This window comes from Odontesthes bonariensis, chromosome 19 (genome assembly GCF_027942865.1).
Source record: "Odontesthes bonariensis isolate fOdoBon6 chromosome 19, fOdoBon6.hap1, whole genome shotgun sequence".
NCBI classification, from domain to species: domain Eukaryota; kingdom Metazoa; phylum Chordata; class Actinopteri; order Atheriniformes; family Atherinopsidae; genus Odontesthes; species Odontesthes bonariensis.
Genome location: NC_134524.1, coordinates 19,478,262 through 19,491,845, shown reverse-complemented (window position 1 = coordinate 19,491,845; position 13,584 = coordinate 19,478,262). Strand labels below are relative to the sequence as shown.

At 42.6% G+C, this 13,584-nt stretch overlaps 1 protein-coding gene across 3 annotated transcripts in view; it reads left to right on the top strand.

Moving 5' to 3' along the window:
- The window catches only part of LOC142368902 (F-box/WD repeat-containing protein 7-like), a 43,537-nt gene that overhangs the window by 26,688 nt on the left and 3,265 nt on the right, over positions 1-13,584 (top strand). For all 3 annotated transcript variants that reach the window (XM_075451109.1, XM_075451108.1, XM_075451110.1), the window contains 10 exons: positions 4,450-4,532; positions 5,340-5,475; positions 6,331-6,465; positions 6,568-6,691; positions 8,238-8,374; positions 8,463-8,576; positions 11,233-11,414; positions 12,392-12,617; positions 12,732-12,798; positions 13,313-13,456. In XM_075451109.1, coding sequence (XP_075307224.1) covers positions 4,450-4,532; positions 5,340-5,475; positions 6,331-6,465; positions 6,568-6,691; positions 8,238-8,374; positions 8,463-8,576; positions 11,233-11,414; positions 12,392-12,617; positions 12,732-12,798; positions 13,313-13,456 — 1,348 coding nt within the window. The remainder of the gene's footprint in view (positions 1-4,449; positions 4,533-5,339; positions 5,476-6,330; positions 6,466-6,567; positions 6,692-8,237; positions 8,375-8,462; positions 8,577-11,232; positions 11,415-12,391; positions 12,618-12,731; positions 12,799-13,312; positions 13,457-13,584) is intronic.

Below are 13,584 nucleotides of genomic sequence, written 5' to 3'. Positions count from 1 at the left end.
TGTAAATAATGCTAGTTCATCTTTAAATATGGTTTTGAACAGTAAATGCCATCAAAAGTCTGTATACTTTAAAACAACTTTACAGCTTCATACTACAGAATTCAGGTAAAAAAATGTATTTGATTCATAAAAAAAAAAAACCCGCTACGATTGGATGCTTGGTTACTGTTTTAGCTGGAGCTTTCAAATTGAAACCTTGAAAAAAAGGGATATTTCTACTCACCAGAGGAGGGATACGGCAATTTACAACAGCTATAATCTGCATTGTTTGGGTCAAACCTCAACAAAATGAACTGGAATCTAGTTCGACTTGATGATCTGTTGCTTGTTTACCGGCGCGCCTGCGAAGCACAAGATTAAAAGCTTGGAAATGTGACGTTTCTGTGAAAATACTTCTCTGTGAAAATACAAATAAAGGAGGCGAGTTTCCACTGCAGCCATGAAGCCTCCAGTTTTCTAAACAAATTGGGTTTATTACAGTGGATAAGGAGTCATAACACAGGGTTCAAATGACATAGATTATGCCTGTAGATTCAATCCACATCATTAAAAGGTTGAATATGTGACTTAAGTTAGAAACAAGGGATATTAAAAAGTATAGCGGTTGTAATCTTCCCAATTTGGCTCCAAAATGTAGCATAAACGTCCAAAACTCATCAAAGCTACTGTAGACCATCTGATTAAATGTAATAGTGTGTTATCTTTTCATTCTCACCCAGTATAAAAACAAGTAATGGCAGGTCTGTCAAACTAAAGGTTTTGGTGGTTTCAGATGTGTTACTACAGGTGAAAAACGGTCAATTAAAAGCAATCTGAAGCATGCGATGCTTTTAGCTTTACACTACAAGATTAAACCCTTGAAAATAAGATAAATTTGCTCACAAGAGAGGGATGTAAGCCCATGTAATCTGCAGTGGGTCAAACCTCGACACGAAAACAAGTGGAAGACGCTCAGCGTCATCGCTTAATGCTTATTTATGCTTTTCTGCAGCAGACCACTTCTGCTCGCAGAGTACAGCAGCTATAATCTGTACGGTTTAGTTTATACATGCTGCATAAAACAGCTAAACTCCCACAGTGAGTTGATCTCAACTGCCACAAACCACTGGAAATAATGGAAATCTCTCATCTTCCTCATGCTGTCAAAACACAAATGACTGAGCGTCCTTTAAAGTACCCCCATATAAAGTCTCATTTTTTTGGTTTCAAAACCCAAGAAGTTCACTGCACTTCGCCTAAACTACTCCGTGCTTAACGTCACAGCCTCAGACGACCAGATTAAAGCTGTGAAGATAGATGTTCTTTTGTTGGGAAAAAGATATTACAAAGGAAACAACAAAATGCAGCAGCTTTGAAATAAACTGCTTGATTAAACATGCATCACGAACCCCCCAAAAAAAGCTCAGCAGGACCAGATGTTCATATGTCTTTAAAGCGCCCAACAGTGTGAAAACATAAATAGCAGGAAAGACAACAAAAGCATATTAAATAGATGACAAAAATGCAGTTTCTGTCGCCTTGGCATCTTTATCGCTTTAAACTAAAAGAATAAAATCTCAGAAATTGACACTTATGAGCTTCTTAGGGCCAATTTTTATGGTCAGACAGCAAAAACTTTTTTAAAAAATCCCATGAAATCAGACTCAAAACTTAAGTATCTCGTGCCGGTAGCTTCAAACTGTGATAATGAAAGCGTAGAAATGCCATGTGTTGGCACCATACACAGACTACGTTTCAGGTCCCCATATTCGTTCTCCTGATACTCGTGGACTCAGCACAAGTCACTGTGGCACAACTGCAGAGATGGTACAGCTCCCCACTGTAGTGGAGCCCGCTAAGAAACAAAATTTTCAAGGCTAAAACACAGATGTGTGTTTCACCGGCACGCAGCAGAACGGAGCTGCTCTGATTTTTAACAAGAAACACATTCCTTTGCTCTTCACCACAAAGTTGAGTTTTTCTTTGTTGGCCCAACAACATCCTCACAGATGCGACATCTGTTGTTAAAAGCCAGCGACACGGAGTCAGAGAGTGAAAAGCAGATTAGAAGGTGAGGCTGTGAATGAATAAAACGCTCTTTCTTCACTGACAAATCTACAGACTGAAAACATCCAGGAAGGAGGACACACACACACACACACACATATAAGCTGTCCTCTTTGTGTGTGTGCGTGTGTGTTTCAGCCCGTTAGCTCGTGCTCTTATTTTAGACCAACGCTGCACCGGCGACATTCCTCCGATTTTCTGCATTCCTGCATTCATTCACTGCGAGAGACACACACAGAGGAACGAGATAGAAGGCTGATTCAGACCTCCGGCTCGCTGCGTTCGGGTTACCTCGCAGCGTTTGTATTTCCAGCGTCTCTTTGGTTCAGCTGCAGTTATCTGCATCTCCTCGTTAGTGTGGACTCTGCCGCATACGTTGGCTCTTTTTCTGACCTCAGGGACGTCCCGGGAGCCCACCATCGTGTGCAGAAGCACGTTGTGTATTTCCCTCTCAGGCACCTTGTGATTTGCAGCTTTTGCAGCTACAGTCTAATATGAATGAATTCATCATGTCAGAGAGGGTTATGTGAATGAGATTCGGGGCATGAAACGTGATTGGACTGATCAGACATACGTGTTTGTTCCATTTCATTTACAGGTATAGGTTTTTTTTTTTTTTTCCCCATTGATATGGAACCCAAAAGGTTAGAAAGTGTTTGATTAGAAAACTAAGCCCAGATGAAGAAGAATAACTCGACTTCACGGAGACATCTCATTTCTTTATTGACTGTTAAGTAAAGAAAATATGGTTCCAGCCTCTTGAAATGTGAGAGTTTGGATCCTTTTCTTTGTTGGGAAGAGTAACAACATTATTTTTGGGGTTTGGACTAATCAATACGTCTCACTTTAGGATGAGGGGGAACTGGAACGAGCTCTTCACATTAAAACCAGTGTAGCCATGTCTCATTCTTGATAGATTTGTGATCGTATTCTCTTGATAAAGCAATTGATTGAAGTCTTTTTAAAGTTTCTCACCTCTCACATTTTTAAAGTTTGATTATTTTTATTTTTTTTAAGTGCAAACTTAAAATGGCTCAAAATTTTTTTTAAACCACTCCCAACCAACGGTGCCTCATTCACGTCACCCAAAGGACATCATAGCAGTTAATAAACACCTTTACTTTTAAGTTAGCTTTAGCCTTTTCAGCACATATAAACACGAAAGGTCTCATATATATTTGTTCTATATTTGCATCTTTCACTTCTAGAGCTCCACTTATCCATCTCTTGTACCAAGGATGGGTTTTCATACACTGTCATTGTTCAGTTCATTCATCTAATGGAAATTAAAATGTCCAGATCTGTTCAAGTTAAACCAAATAGTCTTTAGATGTTGTTTGTTTTGGTGTTTCAGCTTTGTTATTAGCTTTAGCTACACACATTTAATTTACATGGACAGGTGTTGCGGTTTCTTCTGCCTTTACGGGTCTTTTTTAGATGCAAAGACGAAGCTTTATACATGTTCATCTTGGCTGGTTTGTTGTGAGGAAAGACGGGGCCAGATTAAACTGTACACCACCTACCCAACAATAGTGCTGTGCGATATTACGATATAAGTTGTAGTGCGATATAGCCCTCTATTGCTAATATTGTTTTTTTTTTTTTTTTTTTTTTTAAATTACACGTTGTATGAAGGCTAAAGGTAACCCGCAGCAACACTACCACTTTGCGGTAGCATTGTTGCGTCACCCGCAAAGACTCATTTACTGCAGTGCCAGGGGAGCATGCATGGATACAAACAACAACATGGCAGAGGCGGAAAGTACGATGGAAAACACAATGGAAACAGAACCCAGGGAGGAATCAGTGCCGAAAAGAGGGAACCGGAATTCCATAGTGTGGTTTTGGTTTGGATTTAAAAAGTCAGACACCGACCAGACAACGGTCATTTGCAAAACATGCCGCCAACAAGTCGTTACTAGCGACTCGAACACTTCTAATCTGTTCTATCACTGAAAGACACGACATGAAGAACAGTAGAGAGACAGCGTGAAAATGCGACAAACTACCTCAAACGAAGAAAAAAAACACACCAAACGAGCCTGAACGAATCGTTGACCAAAGGCATCCCCTATCTATGACAAGCAGTGCCGCAGACACCGCAAAATCACAGACACCAATGCCATTCAAAAATTCAGAAATTGCCATTCATTTCGTATGTAAATTTTATATATATACAGTATATATATACATCATTTTAAGAAAAAATACTATTTCGGGATATAAAATTTTGTCCATATCGCACAGCACTACCCAACAACCTGATAAACCCTTCTAAATGTTTTTTGTGGCTTCCTCACAAAGTCCCATCTTATAAGCTCCAGTTCATTCGGTTGTTTTCCAATATGGAGGATTGTCAACATCTCTGAGCTTTTGTTTCGGTCTTTGTGTTTCCACGTTCAGATGAAAAGGAAGCTGGATCACGGTCCAGACGGCCGGCCATTCCCTTCAGGGAAGAAACACTGCAAAGGCAGCGGGTATCTCAGGTAAGATATTCAGCTTATCAACGTCAGCAAATATCTCCATACTTTCATTAAGCATGTTTTGAAGACTCTGGCATAACTGGAAGTTTTTTCAGCTCAAGGTTCCATCTGTTGGTGGAAACGCAGCGGGATTAAAACTGTCTGAACATTAGATTTGTTGTGTTTTGAGACCTTAGACGGAGCAATTCGTTTTCAAAGACACAACAGGTTGCCCTTAGTGGCCCTTGTTGCACCTGCAAGTTACTGCAGCAGCCAAAAAGGACAAACCAAATACTGACTTTAGAGCAGGTCTTCCCCATTTTTGGTAGTCATGGTAATAGAAGGCTGGGAGTGGTGTTTTCAGTTGGTTGCAGTTTGTAATTTGAGCCGCTACATGTCACTACAGCCTCCAAACTGCACAAAACAAAGCATGCGGCAAGTTTCGTTAATCACCTGTTACCTCCTTTGAAATTAGGCCATTAGGACAGCAGATAGCAACTGGTGTAAAGGTAACCATTAATAAAGTGAATCTAATTAGCAAATGATTAGCCTTATATTAGCAATTGCAAATGCCAAGGATGTGTTCCGTTTCAACAAACTAATGAGAATTTTTAGATTCCCGTAGAAGTTTCAACCTGTGCACATTGAAAGTCAGATTACCGACTTGGGAAGTCTAAGGTGTAACTAACCACGGCTAAACTGGTCAGACAGCAAAGCCCACTGCTTTTTTTGTCTTTTAAACTGGGTTTTATTCAGAGGTGATGTTGTTTCCAGTTGCAACATCCAAAGGTGAATGCAACGCATTTTTTATTTTTTTGTCTTTCTCTGCAGTCCTGCCAGTCTGGTTCAGGCCACGCCCACCACATTCGGGGATCTGCGGCTGGCCAATGGGCATTCGGCTCAGAGGCGACGCGTCACTTCTGGCCCGCCTCCTTCTGGCCTGCAGGACTGGCTTCACACCTTCCAGGTGAGCAGTGGGTGAACGATAACTGCGGAGGTTCAATGCTCTCTCCTCTAAGAACACCATAGTTATATCGTATTTCGAGTCAGATAATGGAATACGTTTGTGGGGGTTTCCTCCAAATAGGTGCACTTGTCCTGTCTTAGAAATGTCTAATCTGTGGATAAGTTGTGGGAACAGAATCCAGTTTGGATTCATTTCACTAAGTTTTTGGCACCTTCAGAATAGCTGGCATAATCAGGCTTTCGATAGCAAATTACTAACTTCCTATTGAACAGTAAATTCACTAACATGTAGCAATTGTGGTTTCAGTCAATTAAGATGTAGTTAGCTAATTAACATTCATGTCTACAATAGTGAGTCTGGAGAAACTAACATGACTCACAAGGACAAGAGTTAATTCACCACCGCTCGTGTCCTGCAGCGCTGTAAAATGCACCCGCATTTCTTCATGTTCTGCATTCGGTGTGTGTGTGTGTGTGTGTGTGTGTGTGTGTGTGTGTGTGTGTGTGTGTGTGTGTGTGTGTGTGTGTGCGTAAATGCATTCTCTGCTCTCTTTACATGAACAGAGCGGCAGCAGAGTGCTGCCTCCAAGCTGTCCTTATTCAGCTAAAAAAAGAAACACACAAGGACAAATGTGTACATAGAAAGATGCTTGTGCACACACATTCAAATGGAAAAAAAATGTGGACCTCGCTTTTGTAGATTCGGGAAGAAGATCAGACTATTTCAGAGAGTCTGAAACGTTGAACGAAACACATAGAAAGAAATGAACTTCTATCCTGTATGTCCGTATGTTTGAATAAATCATTTTTCCTGTTTTCCCTGCTCCACCTCCCCTCTCCCTTTCCTTTCCCGCAGACGTGGAGCGGACCCGAGAGGCTCTTGGCTCTGGACGAGTTGATCGACACGTGCGAGACCAGTCAGGTGAAGCACATGATGCAGGTGATCGAGCCTCAGTTCCAGAGAGACTTCATTTCGCTGCTGCCCAAAGAGGTACGGCAAAAAAAAAAACACGACCACGAGTCCACTTTAAGGTCCACAGCTTGGCCGTGTTACAGGGCGCCGTTTTTAACGTTGTGTTTATTACGTTTGCAGCTTGCCCTATATGTGCTGACCTTCCTGGCTCCCAAAGACCTGCTGCAGGCTGCTCAGACCTGCAGGTACTGGAGGATCCTGGCCGAGGACAACCTGCTGTGGAGGGAAAAGTGCCACGAGGAAGGTAAATAACAACGCTTTTCTCTCCAAATACACAATTCAGTGGTCACTCAGCTATACTCACAGCTGTCTTCCATCATAATGGGAACACTGTAATGCTTTAATGACTTACTGAAAAACAGAAAGGTGGTGGGGATTTTAACTTCCATTCCTCTACACATAATAATTATTAAAAGCCAGGAAAATGACTGGTTAAAATGTATAGATTAACGGACATAGAAGTTTGGGCTGCAGCAAACAATTATTTATTTATATACTTTAATCATAAATATGCCCAACTGAAATTACTGATGTCCAAAACTGCGTCGTTCACTGTCAAGTTTTATCCGTCCAAGTAGCCTGAATCCTAAAAAATAATCTATTTATCATTGTGTAATATGAGGGAGATCAATAGATTTTTTACATGTTACAGCTTATAAAGATTACCTGAACAATTACGACTGAGAAGGACTGTGCATTTCCATAACAGAGTATCCAGGGAGATCAAATTTCACTGAAGATATAATTGAATGAATGAATATAATGAAGGAGGATGGTGAAGTAGTTTCATTTTGTGGGTGGTTAAGTGCCTCTAAAGCTCTGGCCAGTAGCAGATTGTCATCAATCTTACTGTGAAATTATGCAAAACTGCTGTTTTTCTTTGCGAGTTTGTTGTGTGGTCTGAGCAGAGCCCCCCGCAGGTGTGTTTTCAAAGGGGTAGCATGAAAAAAAAACGAATTCAAACAGAGGGATGAACTTACTGGATGTAAAGTGCTTTTTGACCCGAGTGCAACATGCAAATACAGCTACACACAGTCTGTCACTCTTCATTCATTCAGCGCAATGCAGTGGCTGAGTGTGTGCGTGCGTGTGTGTGTGTGTGTGTGTGGACGTGCGTGCGTCTGGGCGTTCTGCCAGTCTGCCGAGATTCACTGCCAGCACTCAGCAGCCATACCAATGAGGCTACCTAACGTTAGCATCACACCACAGCCATACTAATGAAGCCAGTGTTAACTGCAACTCACCAGATTCATAAATAAGCCTAATTATTAACCCTGCTGCTATACCAGTGGGAACAGGGCTGGAGTTAGCAAGAAGTCAGTGAGAATACAAATGCAGCTAGCGTTCATTAGTGGCGCTCCACTTACATACTAATGACACGAGCATTTATGTTCACTTGCAGAGCAAGCTAACAGCTAAACCCAGAATAGAAACTGGTCTGTACACAGTATGGAAAGCTACAGTTCACACAGCAGGCCAACGTCATAACAATAAAGCTAAACTACAGTCATACAATAGAGGTTAGAGTTGTTAATGTTAGCTTACATGACAGTAGTTTAACTTTCTAATCCAACTGTAAATCTATATTCGACAGCCTCCTGTTAATTTATACGACATACTTGGTTGCGGCAACACTAGTGGATTTCACCCGAGTACATCTGCTGTAACTTATGTGATTTTTCCATTGCAGCGCGGCTGTTTTTTGTGCTACATTCAGAACTGTCAACGCAGGCTCTAATCTAAGCTTTTTTGTGTTTTTAAAAAAAAAAAAATAATAATAATTTCCTCAGGTATATCGGAGTGTGTGTCATACCGTAGCAGAGAGTGTGTACGACCAAGTGCCGCAGTCAGCCCGTGGAAATCCGCCTACATCAGGCAACATCGCATTGAGACCAACTGGAGGAAGGGGGACGCGCGGGAACCCATGGTAGAGCTTTTTACACGCACGCCAACTTTGCCGAGCATATCTGATGTGTAAACTGTGGGGTCATGAAATCCCTCGAAATTCTCCGCAGGTGCTGAAAGGTCACGACGATCACGTGATCACCTGCCTGCAGTTCAGCGGCGACCTGATTGTGAGCGGCTCCGATGACAACACGCTCAAAGTGTGGTCAGCCATCACCGGCAAGGTAGGAGGCAGACTTCGTGTTGTGAACTGCCACTTTCTGCCGCTTCAGCTGCAAACGCAGTTTCACGTTTGTGTCCCCACAGAAGAATTAAAAACGGCACACGGGTTCATTTTGGGGATCCGTTTTGTTTTATAGCAATGAACTCAGCAAATTGTTCAATTCGGTTTGTAAAAAAAAAAAAAATGAATTAAATGACAAGCATTTGTAGCTTTTTTTTTTAATCTAAGTTTAACAGAGGCATTAATGTAGTCCAACGTGCCTCAAATATGACGCTACAAAGCTTATATGGCTGAACAGAGAAGAAAAGAACACACGAGAAGGCAGGCGGACCAGTCATATTAGTCAGGGTGTGTTCCTGAAATGCTGTTTAAACACAGAGACACACTAAACCATGATATGCCATATGCTTGCTTAAAATAAATGAATTGGGTTTAGGTTGGTTAAATGATTTATTGTGTTTGGTTTGAGGGAAATTCAAGCACAAAGAATAATAACTTGTAATAATAATAACAGCAGGAAGTCCGTTGTGTTTGGGTTGGGTCAACATGACCTCTTAGAGTTGATTAAACTTATTTAGGAGGGCTTAGTCTCAGTTCAATCGGTAAGGTTGGACCTGTTTTTTACGTTAATTTGTTGAATGAGCCAGTACAGCTTTTATCGGGTGTCCTCTATCAGCCTTGTTGTTATAATAAGATCTGTTTTTTTATGATTAATTTAACACGACAACAGTAACATTGACAAAATATTTGTTCATTTGATAAGATGTAATTATGTTTTAATGAAGATCATGTTGACTCAACCCATATGTATTCAGTGGACTTAATGCTTAAAGGAAACCATCTTTTTTTTTTCCCCAATATGGAGCAGGGTAACACCAGCATCCAGCTCATAAGCACTGTGGAGGATTAACTGCCGTACGCTCACATGGGCGTAATCATTTATTTTCCACAATTATTACGAGGCTGCTTAAGCTTTGCGAGAGGTCAGGAGCGAATGATGTAGACACTCTGATAACTGTGACAGCTGTATCCGCCGGGTGCAGCTCATAATATCTGCGTGTAGATTTTTTTCCCAAATTTCTGCAATCGAGACATCAGTAAATGTCCCTGCGAGTCGCCTCAGTGCCAAAATGAAACGTGTTACGTGGGTTATTTACAGATGTACAGATGTAGATTACAGATGACATGTGGAAAAGAAACGCACAGAAACACACATGGACTCTGCGCGCGTTTCTCTGGTTTCGGTTGAACATTCTTGAACCCGACACACCTGTTCTCTCTTCCGTCTAGACCTGCCTGCGTGTGTGCTTATGTTACGTTAAATCTGTTTGCACAGCGGCATTATAGGGACCTTTGTCCTTTTTGGAAACGTAAAGGAAAGTCCTCGGGGTGAAGATCATTAGAATTCATGGTGAGGACTTTTAATTTAGAGTCAGTGCCCAGACTATTAATTCAAGTCGGTGTAAAGTATGTGTGTAGGGAGAGTGTCGTTGCTTCTGCAGAAAGAAAAACACACCCAAACACACACAACCGTAGCCTGCGGGGATCAGGAGGCGTGTGCTTCACCGTCTCGTCTCTGTAAAACTGAAAAGCGTCCTGATTCACAGCAGCACCGTGATGAGGACGTGGCGACTCGGCCGCAGCAGACACTCGCGTTTTAACAAAAAGCGTTTGCGGTTTGGAGGCTGCAGTATCCTCCTCCGTCTCCGCAACAGTTGCCAAGGCAAAGTTTTTCCCACTGTTGCCGTGGCAACCACCACGACAACACCTTCAAGGTGAAACTGCCTTTCTTCCTGCGTGCGTGTGTGTGTGCGACCTTCAATGGTAGCTGTGAAAGCGAAACAAATATTGACACACGTGCACGCGCAGACTCGCAAAGAATGTGGGAGATGCGTGGAAAACAAGACGAGAGCAGCGAATTCACCGTTTGTGTGAATGACGCCAGTTTGTCATTCATGATTTATTTTTGATTTATTCCTTTACAAGGAAGAGACGTGGTTGGGAGAAAATCTTGAATGTCTGAAGGCTACAGGTCTCAGAAACAACTCGACCTGTAGCCTTGAGTGAGGGTTAATGCTGTTAAGTGGAAAGATTGGACTTTAGAGCAATATTTTTCTATTGCCACGTGGTGTTAGGAGTCCATATTTAATCTTAACATCATGGTAAGAAAATAAGTGGCTGAAGTGTTGCACCCATCATGCCTCGTGTTTACAATACAAGCCTGCAGGGTCAGGATCGAGATCCGTCGTTGCCTCAGTAGGTTCAGCAGCATTATATGCCCACAAAATGAGGTCAGCTGATTTCTGGAAGAACCTGAATGAGCTGGTTTTTTCCCAGTTGCAAGATTCTATTATTCCTCGATGGTACGGACACATTCCAAAATGACAACGTCAGGTTTCCTCAGACTAAGATGATGAAAGAGTGGTTCAGGGAGAACAAGACCTCATTTTCACACATGGATTGGTCACCACAGAGTCCAGGCCTCAAGCTCACTGAGAGTTTTTGGGCTGTGCCAGAGAAGCGATCCAGCTCTCCTGGAATCTGCTTTGTCCCCCAAAAAAAACAAAAAAAAACAAAATGCTTCAATTCTGTGCAGAAATGAAAAGCTGAAAACTTTGTTTGAATATTCTGACATCCTTTTCGTCTCTGTGTCTCAGTGTCTGCGCACATTGACGGGTCACAGCGGCGGCGTGTGGTGCAGTCAGATGGCCGTTGCCACGGTGATCAGCGGCTCCACCGACCGGACGCTGCGTGTGTGGGACGCCGAGAGCGGCGAGTGTGTGCACACGCTGTACGGACACACATCCACCGTGCGTTGCATGCATCTCCATGGCAACCGGTAATACACTTTTTTTTTTTTTTTTTTCTATCACACAGACACCCACTCCAGGAACACCTAACTTTATCTCCATGACAACCAGAAGGATTTAACACAGTTATGGGCGACATACATGTTTTGTACGGACCTCTTGTTTGCGTAGTGACCGGCTGATTTGATGTACGACTGTTTGTAATGGTCATGCACACATGAATACACCCGGAGCCAACATGTTAGAACTCATCTACACACACACGCAGTAAATTCACACGCTTACACATGGCACACGTATTATTAATTTATACGACTCTACAGTACAGGCATGCGTGCAGAGACGGATAACGTATGAGCACACACTCATTTACATAAGTGTCATAAATTCACACGCACACGCGTGGGCATTATTAATGCATGCTAACATCTGTAAAAACAGACACACACACACAGCCACTTTTACTGTCATGTGAAAAAGAAAGTGCAATTTGAGGTTTTTATGTATCAGGACAAAGAGAAAAAAGAAGCTACATACAAGCAACACGCACTCAGTGTCACTGTCATTGTTTAAAATTAAATCAGAATGCAGAGGAAGTGTGTGGAAAAAACTTCATGGCAACGGGTTCTAGGAGTCTTGTAGTTTGTTCAGATGCAACTTTACCAACCTAAGCCAGTTCCTTTAGAGAGAAGAGACGTTTCCCCGTCAACCCTTGTTTTTCTAACACCTGAGAAGTCCAGTAAACTGCTCACAATTAATCAAGTGCATTTAATTAGGGACTAATTACTAATTACTTAACCTCTTAAGCCCTATGGAAGCAGGATTTAGCAGATCACTCTTTGTCATGTCCTGATACATAAAGCGCCAGAAATGAAAGCGGGTTTGCTTTGCCATTGCACACAAACAGATGATAACGAAAAGCAAAGGAACACCGTCAAGAGACGCTGTCATTTGAGCTCACGTGATTGGCCGACGCTGCAGTGATGTCATGCATCTTGTTTGTCAGGGTGGTGTCGGGCTCCCGGGACACGACGCTGCGCGTGTGGGACGTTTCGACGGGCCGCTGCGAGCATGTGCTGACGGGCCACGTGGCGGCCGTGCGCTGCGTTCAGTACGACGGCCGCCGCGTGGTGTCGGGCGGCTACGACTACATGGTGAAGGTGTGGGACCCCGAGACGGAGGTGTGTCTGCACACGCTGCAGGGACACACCAACAGAGTGTACTCACTGCAGGTAAACACATCGGTAGCCCTTTCAGCTTCGTCACAGCTGTGCACGTCATTTTAGCATCTCTCAGCTCCTCCTTTTGGTTTTTAAGTCGGTCTGTTTATTACTTTTTCTTTACAGTTCGACGGTGTGTTTGTGGTGAGCGGCTCATTAGACACTTCAATCAGAGTCTGGGATGCAGAGACAGGTAGAGTTATTTAATTAAGTATGAAGTAGAATAGATGAGACACTAACTGTATTCACTATTTAAGCTTGGAAAGCTCGATGATGCTCGTTGAAACGCTTTATTTATCAGCCTCTGAAGAATATGAATCATATCATGATGGGTTAAGCTCAACTGAACCAATTGAACAGATGGAAACGGTTTAGTTGAGTTCGATTTGTTTGCAGTAATATATAATAAATAAGTTAAAGTGTTTCCAGTATAATCCACTTTATCGCTGGTTGCATTGTTACTATATTAAAGAGAATTCTCATCAGATGTAATTAACTCAGGTTCACTTAAAACTTCAAAAGAAATCTGCTCTAACCTCTTACCATTTTGACCATATGCCGCCCCCTAGTGGTCGTACCCAAAACAACACTGTGTGAAATTAGCTGCACCAACAAACCATAATTATTAAAAAGGGAATGAAATGATGGTTTGAGTACAAAGGTGAAGAGGACTTGCACTAACCCAGACTGAAATGTGTCATCTGCAGGCGGGTGTGTCCACACACTGACCGGCCACCAGTCGCTGACCAGCGGCATGGAGCTGCGTGACAACATCTTGGTGTCCGGGAACGCCGACTCCACTGTGCGAGTGTGGGACATCCGAACAGGACAGTGTCTCCACACGCTGCAAGGTGAGACAAACATATATGTCCCACTGAGAGCAGCTACCAGAGCAAACAAAGAGCAGCGTGAAGGTGACAGTCCCTGCATGGCTGTGTGCCGACTCAGCAATACAACTCTAAAAGCAGGACACAGAGTT